The sequence below is a fragment of the Choristoneura fumiferana genome, chromosome Z (assembly GCF_025370935.1).
Source record: "Choristoneura fumiferana chromosome Z, NRCan_CFum_1, whole genome shotgun sequence".
In the NCBI taxonomy this organism is placed as follows: Eukaryota; Metazoa; Arthropoda; class Insecta; order Lepidoptera; family Tortricidae; genus Choristoneura; species Choristoneura fumiferana.
Window position 1 is genome coordinate 770444 of NC_133472.1, and position 10535 is coordinate 780978.

General features: G+C 40.3%; 1 protein-coding gene across 2 annotated transcripts in view; it reads left to right on the forward strand.

Annotated features, from left to right (window-relative positions):
- Nucleotides 1-7908, forward strand: part of LOC141433244 (dual specificity mitogen-activated protein kinase kinase 7-like) — an 89771-nt gene extending 81863 nt beyond the window's left edge. Inside the window, exons 17-18 of one of the 2 annotated variants that reach the window (XM_074095231.1) lie at nucleotides 5377-5482; nucleotides 6387-7908. In XM_074095231.1, coding sequence (XP_073951332.1) covers nucleotides 5377-5482; nucleotides 6387-6465 — 185 coding nt within the window. In that variant the 3' untranslated portion in view covers nucleotides 6466-7908. The remainder of the gene's footprint in view (nucleotides 1-5376; nucleotides 5483-6386) is intronic. The other variant, XM_074095308.1, reaches the window with a different exon arrangement.
- Nucleotides 7909-10535: the final 2627 nt, after the last annotated feature.

Consider the following 10535-nt stretch of genomic DNA (forward strand, 5'->3'; position numbering starts at 1 on the left):
CATTACGTTTATCGCAAAGAACAATCGAGCGCTTAAACAATCGGGCCTCAGTTTTGTTTCCCAGACAGCTTTACTTTGAATACGGTTTGAATAATAAATGCTAACTTTATTTCTGTTAGTGCTATATTATGCACTGGCAACGGTGTACAAAAATTAATCTAGACACTGAATGCGAGTCAAAAATTAAAGCAAAAGTTGAAAGTAAAGTTCATAAAAGGACGAAATATCTAACATATGTGTGGCATTTTGTTAAGACTTGCTGTACACACCTATAGCATATATATCAACTTGTTACACCATAGGCTTAGCGTAATAATAACAATGAGGGCCATCGCGTATGAATTCGCCACTAGAGGCGCTAGTGTAGCGTGAGGTCTACGAAATGTCAAATCTCATAGTTTTTGGTGAGCTACGCGGGTTTATATTATTAATTAGAAATTTGTGAATATTTGCAATATCTGAAATTAATTATGGCAAATATGCGTTCCGGGGCAATGAATGTCTGTGTTTTGAGACAGTTTTGTCTTCAAGAACCTTTGTCCTCCCTTTTTTCCGAACAAAACGGACTATGCAACACTGTGCATGCTCGATATTTTTATGATACGGTTTTAGGTGTATTAATATGATTTAATTCTAAACTTTGTTTTCACGCCCGTAATAACAGACTTTGAAAGCCATACTTAAAAACCTCACGCAACAGTGCGCCATCTAGTGAGACAAAAAACGATAGCCCTCATTGGTGTGGTAACTTGGAACTTCACGATGCGGGGCAGGTCCGCGTCCTCCCCAGAATTCAGAAGCTCCGGTCCGTTCATCCTTAAGTACCATTTTGGGGACAGAATTTGCCCAATATTAGAAATTATCGCGCTATGCCATAGATAAACGAATCGTACAGTGAGCATATTGCAAACACTTGTCGTTGCCTGTATTTGAATGTATTACAGAACCTGTGTAAAGTGTAATTTCTCTGTTGGGACATGTTTGTTCAAACGTTGGCCGAGCCGTGTTGGGCGTTGGCGAAACGTTGCTTCAAACGTTCCTTGCTTTGCTCTCACGCGCCCACATCGCCTGCCCATTTGTTGCTCTTCACCCGCCTCACACTAAACTAGACCTTAACACCTTGCTAGTACGTATTGATCGAAAGCTGCAGATTAAGAAAGTTTGCGCGACTAGCATAAGCGAGCGCGACTTTGACGCCGTGTTGAAACACGAGTGTTCTCTAAATGTAACAATGAGCAATTCCTGACAATTGTCAAATCGCAATCTCTATTCTGTCTATAATGTAAGTAATAAAATGCAATAAATAGTATTTACTTTACGTCGTTTGCAATTAGAAAAACGTGCGGCCTCTACACAGTTTTGTAAATGTCTTAGACATGTCTAAAATTACAGTATTATATGAACTGACACGTGTTAAATACGTGCTCAACTTTAATATTATATTTTTACGATATACAGGTTGGCCCATTTAGATCTGTCAGTATGGGAAAGTGAAACTATAAGACATACGAAGATCTGTAGTTTCAGACTTTCCCATACTGACCGATCTAAATGAGCCACCCTGTATTTCCAATAAAAAAATAAAAATCACAATCCTTTAAGCGCTTTCAAATTTCGAGTTCTTGAGTTTAGGCGTTCGGGATGAATAACTGTTAATCTTAGTCTGCAGTTACCGATTAGTTTGCTTGCTGGCTGCGTTACATCAGCTTCTAGAGAAGTTAGAGGGAGACGCACTGAATAGCAAACGGCTCATTCATTGCCGACTCGTTTAGCACTTGTAGGGAGATTATGTCTAACGTGCGATGTATCATGCATTATCTCTTTCTGTCAAACAATGTAACACGCGGGTTGGAGAGAGATGGTGCATGCGAAAACGCGCGTTGGATAAGGTATTTGACATCACCAATCAATTCCATAGCCGTCTATTTAATGCAAAAGGATTTTAAGTTGCTTTAAGTAACAAAGTGATTGCTAAAGAATGGCATAGTTCTGTATTACTATTCAACATCTACCTACAGGGTAGTCTGTCAAAACAGACGTAGATAGATAGATAGATATTTATTACCTTCTTAAAAATACATTGTAAATACATGTCAGGTAATTAAAAGAAAATCACAAAAGGATACCCACTCATAACATAAAATAAGTTTTTTTAATTTACATTTTTATTACAAGATTTTTTGCTGACTTACTAATCGTATTGTCACAAAAACTACATTTGCATACCAAATTTCAAGTCGATGCCATTAACCGTTGAAGAGTTCCGTCCTGTGGAAGACGATTCTGGCCGGACTACCAGGATGTCACTATCAGATTATTGTATTGTCACCAGATTTACATAAGTTTATCAAATTTCAAGTCGATTGGACTACTGTAAGTGGGTCAAATTTAACTTGCAAGATTTGACCCAAATAAATAAACAAATAAACGAACAGAGGGCAAGTTAAATAAAAGCTTGTAATAATGTGTAATCGTGATCAAAATACGATAAAATGCTGGCCAAAAAAAAATTAATCATAAATAAATAATAAGCAGTATAATTAAAATATGTCATTTTAATCATATAAATTCACAAAACATGTAAATGTCCAAGGTACGAACGATGGAAATGAAATTTATTTTACAATATCAATGTCGTCAGGAAATTTCGATTGGTGGTGTCAAAAACTCTATTGTATAAATCATGATACCTGTGATCTGAGTGCACGCAATGAATGGGTCCCGCGAGTCGACCCCGGGCCTGTTGCTAGCCGGGTGTGGGGTTCATTCCTTACCATCATCACTCCATCGCGCGATCAACCAATAACAACCGGGCACATGGCAATACGCGAAGCTCCTTGGTACAGAGTCCGGGTTGTTACGATATACTTTGGTTAGGCTATGGTTTCGCTAGGTAACCTATAACTCGATTTGCAGTAGAACCTTTTGGCAATAACTATAGGTTTGACATGACGCGTGGTGTTGCAAGCGATTATACTGTCCGTTGCGTTTGTGAAAATCGCTTTGCAGCGTGATTAAGGAAATTCCCTTTAGTTGAGATTGTTTCCCTGTTCAACTGTAACAAAAAGGTTAAGAGCAAGGTGAGTCCAATGAAAATGCATTATTAGTAGAGCTACTTTCCTAAGCAAAATGTATGTAGTGTGAGGTCATTTTAAATGGTTATTGACAGAGCACAGACTGGCATAAAAAAGTAAGATTTTTCAGTCTGTTCTTATTGGACCTTCATAACAAATTTGAAATGTCTTTGACAACCGGAAGTACCAGGTTTGCGGCAATTTGTAGCAGTCAGTCTGAATTGGCATAGATTATTTTTTTAACTGAAACACATTGAATTGTTTAAGTAACTGCTGTAAATTGTAAATTCTCTGGTCTCCGCGATACAGGCCCAGAGTCTAGTGCGGAGTCCGCCGATGAATCTAAATTGTAACCTTGTTATATTTCAAAGAAATTCTTTCTTTCTTTCTTCTTTCTCTTTATATTTTTGTCGTTGGTAATCCAAGAATAGTATGTAAGATTGTAAACTAAATATTTTTGCTATGGAAAAATTTACTTTTGGATTAAGACTGCTGTTTGCCATTGGACTCTTTTGTACTACATTGGACTACATCCTAATAATATTACAGTTGAATAGGAAAACGTCTCTACTAGCGCGCTCTGTCGGAATAAAAACCATTGCAACAGTAGACTAGGTTCCCAAACGAAACCATAGACAATTTCCTGATTGCCCTGAAGCATTATCGTAGCGTAATAATAACCAGTGTGGTAACTCGGTGAAAAACTATTGCCGTAGTCCGAACTTCATTGAGACCAGTCGGATACGGACATGCTGAAATCCTTTGGCTTTGGTCCTTGCGTGGATAGGTTTTCCATATGGTTATCCGGGTCTATCCGTTGCACATAACTGTTCTGGGTCTCCACCGATTATTAGTGTAACCGAAATTTTATCCGGGCGATTGTTGTATTTATTTTTAAACCTGCGTTAATTTTAACCCTTGTATGTTTACATGGTAGTTTGAACAATATAAAGAGGGAGTTACTCTTCCATTTAATACACCGTGTTATTTTTGATGTCCGTTAACTTTAAGGGGACAATCTACAGGTCAATTGAAGTTAATTTCTGTAAGACACTAGAGGCCTAACTATTACTGTTTAAATGATAATTAAGAGTTAAGATAATTAATTATTAGCAGTAAAACAGCATAAAGGTCTTTAGTTTATGTTTTTTTTTCAAAGTCCATAATTAATCCGTGTTAATTCACACATGTTTAACAAAAAAAAAGTTAAATATGTGGATTTTTTTAATGTGAAGCTATTATATCCAAAATTTTGTTTTCAATTCCGCGAAAAAGTTAATTATCAGGTAGTTCATATCAATGAACTGAATCGTCTGCCGAAGTTAACGGATATCAAAAAAAAACACGGTGTATAGAAATATAAAGTAGTGACGACCAAATCAGTACTTAGATGCGCAGGTGGCACTGCACGACGCCTGTGGCGCCCCAGCACCGCTCTAAAGTCGAAGAACCCAGTTTTAGTTTCGGTCTTATTTTCAATAGACTGTGTGCCTAAACCGAAATTCCGAAAAGGAAATTTCGGTCAGATACTAAACTTGAGCAGTGGTTCCGAACCTAGGGGTAATTAACTCCGCGGGGTAAATCAGCTATTCTCTGGGGGTATTAAATAATCTAATAATTAAGACCTAATCTAATTAAATACTAAATAATAATAACTAAATAGTAAAAATTAAAAATGATAGAATAGATCGCAGTTCAGTACCTACCGCAGATTGCATCTCTTTCTAGCTGTTATTTTTACTTATTCCATTGTTAAAAAAAAAATCAACATTGTAAGACTGGTTTTAAAAGTTCAAAGTATTTTTGTGATTAATAAAGATATTTTTATTTGCTTGCGTTGTATCTATTTATTAAATTTTAAGGGGGATTAATTCATTAATCCCAGAAGGTAGGTGACTTTATGTGATGTAAATGTTTTAATTTGTATTACGAATGCTTTATGTATGTATGTAAATATTTAGCTACACCTTATAGGTAAAATTGTATTGTTAGGTACAATTTAATGCTAATAAATAAATAAATAGGTCATATGGGTATCAATATTAAAAAGTTTAGGAACCACTCGTTCGTTTAGTTACCAAACGAATAGATAAAACGTTTCATTTCATTCTAAAAACATGCTCGATCCAATAACAAAATAGAAAATCAAAGCGAGCTTTAAAGTTTGAATCGTGTACTTGCAAATGGACCTTGGCTAAGCCGAGGCTATTCCCACCCACTGGTTATTGTCACGCTGTGGTCACGCTAGTACCAAAGAGCTCCGGGGCAGCGGGACGGGGCGTGACGTTATACCGCGCCGCAGGCTGGCTGCACTCGATCGCCGGACTCCTCAAGCGGAGGCTGAGCGGTTACGTCAAGTGGCACAACGTTGCAGGCAGGCGGGACGCGCGCGCGCACAACGCTACCAGGTCAGTACAATAATACTATCAAAAGTACCTAGGTATGTTAAGGGCGTTTGTACCTGCTGAGCTGGCAACGGTGCGTTTTTGTTAGTTTTTCTCGATTGTTCTATAAAAAAAAAGAAAATTAAAAATGTGTTCTGTTAGTACTGTTCTTAATATATATATAATATACTTTTATTTTCTTTAAAGACGGTTAATAATCATTTGTTCGTTTTTAAAGACTATAAAAGTCTATCACGAATAATTATTGCAGTAGACACATTAACTTATATAAATTAAGAACAGTTGTATCAGACCACATTTTTAATTTTCATAACTTGTTTATGGAATAATCGAGAAAAACTCAGCAAGTATAAACGCTCTTAACCTCGTAAGGCCCAACGTCCTTAATTTAGGACATACGTCAAAGCTAATGTCAAACTTTACTCATTGACACTAAGTTTCAAATTCTAACGATCAATATTTGACGTGGGCCTTAGAGCGTTTTCACATTATCCGATCCGATATCGGTATCGGACGACGATAAACGACATCCGATGGCCGGCACCAAGTGCTGCTTTCACGTATTTCTGACAACATCGTTCCGATGCGGCCGGCTCAAAATGGCACACACAGACAATTTAGATACACGCATAGCACACATACTTTATCGTCCGACAGCCCACGGGCGTCAGATGGTGCCGTGAACATATCGGTGTCGGCGCCTATATCGGATATCGGGCTGGATAATGTAAAAACGCTCTTACGAGGTTAAATATCTCTAGACTAGACAGTTTCAAACATATATAGGCATATACTCGTATTAGTACTGAGTCAAAACATTGTTAACTTTTATAGATTTTTTTAAGATCATATACGTCATAAAATTTTGCATGGCATTTGCATAAACGTGCATATCTACATAATACAGATGGGCGCAAGTGGAGAGCTGGAGTGTGCCGGCGTCGCCGCTGCCGCCGCGCGCGCCGCCGCCGCGGCCCGCCGACTAGCGCCGGGACTGGTACGTGGAGGCGTGGCTGCGCCGCGTCGCGCACTGCCGCCGTTGACGCCCCCACCCTCGACGAGTCCCCGACGGAACCACCCGCACTTTGTTACCCACGATTTGTTACTTTGTTACGCCGTTGACACCGCCGACAAGCCCTCGACGGAACCGCCCGCACTTTGTTACCCACAGTGTGTTACTGTGTTACGCTCTTGGCGGACCAGCTGTAGCGTTACCCACAATTTGTTACTTAACACCACCGACAAGCACTCGACGGAACCGCCCGCACTTTGTTACCCACAGTGTGTTACTGTGTTACGCTCTTGGCGGACCAGCTGTAGCGTTACCCACAATTTGTTACTTAACACCACCGACAAGCACTCGACGGAACCACCCGCACTTTGTTACCCATAGTGTGTTACTTTGTTACGCTCTCGGCGGACCAGCTGTAGCGTTACCCACAATTTGTTACTTCGTTACACTCTCAGATGTAGTGTATAAATGTATTTCCATCGGGAAAAGTCGGATCTCAAACGACGGCACCCGAAGTGTCAATATGGAACTTTATTATTTAGTGTCAAATGTCAAAGCTAACTGAGAGACATGATAAATACGAACTCTTCCGATAAAATACGATGGTAAATCATTATGCACTACATTTGTACCGTGTTTATGCATCATAAAGGTGCCGATACACTATTTAGAACCCACACGGCACGCTTGCACACGCCCTCCAACGCGTGTCAGTCCAATAATCAGTCAGTCCTATATATTTATTATGGTCAAGTGCATATAGAAACATGCGTCGGACGACGTGGCGTGGCGTCGCGTTTTCAATTCTTGATAGTATGTTTCCGCCTGAAATGAACCTTGTTGTTGCTGCAATATTTTTGCGCAACTTTGTGTTGTATACATTCACATTGATGACCTTGACTGTATTTATTGATAGAAAGAAAGAAAATACATTTATTCAACGCAATTAAACAAACATATAAACCAACATAGAACAGATAAAGACATACATGACGCTAAATAGGTCCCCACTCAGCATATTGGCACCGTCTGTAAGCTGGTTTGGCAACGTCGCGTGTTCCGGCCAGCGGGACCCGTGCCGTGCTTTGTCTGCGACGGGCTGGTCCCGAAACTACCGGTATGGCCTGCCTACGGACCTATAGTGAAGTGGATGACAGTACCGTGAAATGTACGGACCCGGCTACACGAAGACTGGCCAGCGAAAGCTGTCCACTAAAACCCGCGGCAAGTAAAAAGAAATGAGGCTGACAACACTTGCTGTACACTGATTAAACGATGTTGATATTTAGATATTATAATGTCTTAAACATTCGTGATTTTCACTCATAGTCAAAATACCACGCACGGGACTTATCACGCTAACACACACGAGTAATATTTACCTCGACGTTTCGGCAACATTACAGTGGCCGTGGTCACGAGTAGACTGTAATGTTGCCGAAACGTAGGGTAAATATTACTCGTGTGTGTTAGCGTGATATGTCCTGTGCGTGGTATTTTGACTACTTAGATATTAGTTAAATTTTCCAGATATAAATTAAATTATACTCGGGACTCCTCAAGCTGCATCAAAATTCATGTAGTAATGTGTGAAAGTTGATGATGCACTTTAGGAGTCCCTTGGTAAATTGTATGACTTTTGTCAGTGCCCTTTTACGCACAGTACAGACGCATAAATTTTGGACCATTTTGACCAGATTGGCATTGAATGTAATCTTCTAACATAATCTTATACATTTTGCATTTTATGGATGGTAGGAGATTGAATTAAACAAATTTTTTTTTTATTTATTTCTTATAGGCGAAGTATCAAAATTATTTAAGCCGGGTAAGAATGATAATATGTCAATTTTGACTGTCTCAAAACTGATACCAGACAAAAGTTTCGTAAAAAATGCGTGGACAACTTTCGCTGACAAGAGTATAGCGACGTGCATACGCAAACGGCTTGTGCAAAAATTGCCCTAAAGACTGTTTGGCTTTCAAAAGCCATTTGTGCGGTATGTCAACGCACATGCTTGTTTGTGCAAATTTTATTTTTATTCCTCTTAATGGCGGCCATAAGGTTTGGGCCAATGTCAGTTAAATTAAAGATAAATATATTCTTATTCACGTTGTTACGGTGATTGCAGTTTTTGCAGTTTGATAGCAAAATTCCAGAAACCACGCGGAGACAACTTGCGCATTAAAAAATGACAGACACGAGAGCAATATAGAATTTGTAACCACTGTTAAGGTTAATCACCGCATACACACACTATCAAAATTATACTTCAACTAGCCAAAGAAGCAGAAATACCAAAATTAGATATCGTCTACATCTGCCATGTTCGAATGGTACAAATCGAATCCCTTGTGCAAATTGGAATTTACTCAAGTATTATTGAGCGTGTAGCCGGACCTTTTGGCAACCGAGCGTGTCAAATTGCACTAGAAAATATCAACATTATTTCGGTTGCCATTTATTTGTATTGCTCAGATTTGCACGATTCGGAGTTGTCGCTTTCATTACAAAACCAATCTAACGGTAGTTCTGAGCGTCTCAACCGCTATCAGCTTCCTGTCATTTATACCCAGCGATAAAGATTGCACACCGGTCTTCGGAAAAAGACAATTGGCTGTTCACGACGATTCCCGAACGCTGGCGACCGTCCGTCAACCATCGTGTTTATTAAGTGACGTTTTGTATCAAATAAATACTGCACCTCATCCCAGCCTATATACGTCCCACTGCTGGGCACAGGCCTCCTCTCAGAACAAGAGGGCTTGGGCCATAGTTCCCACGCGGGCCCAGTGCGGATTGGGAACTTCACACGCACCATTGAATTGCTTCGCAGGTTTGTGCAGGTTTCCTCACGATGTTTTCCTTCACCGCAAAGCTCGTGGTAAATTTCAAATGTAATTCCGCACATGAATTTCGAAAAACTCAGAGGTGCAAGCCGGGGTTTGAACCCACGACCCTCTGCTTGAGAGGGGATAGGTCAAACCACTAGGCCACCACGGCTAAAGATGCACGCTTTTTCCTAAAGATGTCATCGTACAATTTAAAGTTTTGGGGGTTTCAACAACTCTTTATTATATATTTTCATCTAAACGCGTCCGTACTCTATTGCACCTGTACAACGACTGACAAACGTCACATAAGTAGTGTGACAACGCTCTACGAAGCCGAAATTAGCCGAGTCTCTTTCCAAAGACCGATGTGCAATCTTTATGGCCGGGTACTGTACCCGTGTAGAGTAGGACTGATTGTTTATCAATCAAAATGAGGACGTGTTCACGTCATCCACTAATACTGGTCCGTAGCTGGATTAGGGCCCACAGACGCTACGAACAATCCTATGGCACTTGTCTCACCGCCAGCGAGGAAACGATTGGCTATCGACTATTTTCTCGCTCAAGAAACGAACAAAATATATAAGATCCTGTGTGAGTAAAAGAGACATATATTAATAGTTGATCGCTGGCTGTTCACACTGTCGGCGAGAACTCGCTCTCACATCTTTTGTCGCAGCGACAAGAGCTATAAAACTCGCTGAGCTATAGATACTCGCTCAGCGATGTCAGCTTGGCGGCCGCCCCGCACGAGCGAGTCGAGTGGAGCGAGTAATCGCCCGTCGCACGCGAACACTCGCTTACAGCCAGCGACATAACTACACTCGCTTCTCGCTGCTCACCCACTCGTTTCTAGTTACTCGATCTACTCGCTTCTTGCTCATCGTCGGCGGTGGGACAAGTGCCTAATGATCAGGAGGAGGCTACTACGAAATTCGAAAATCGAAGTTAGTATCGTACCGTCCCTCTCGCACTCGTTTTAAATATCATAAGTGTCAGCGGGGCGGCAAGATACGAAGTTCTAATTTCGCACTTTGTAGTATAGGATCAGACTGCGCCGTCCAACCGGTACCGTTTATCGTATCGTGAGAAAACTGTACATTTTTGTACGACTTTTTATAACTACCGTCGAACGGAACAGTATCTAAATGAGGGCTATCGCGTATGAATTCGCCGCTAGAGGCGCTAGTGTAGCGTGAGGTCTCCGAA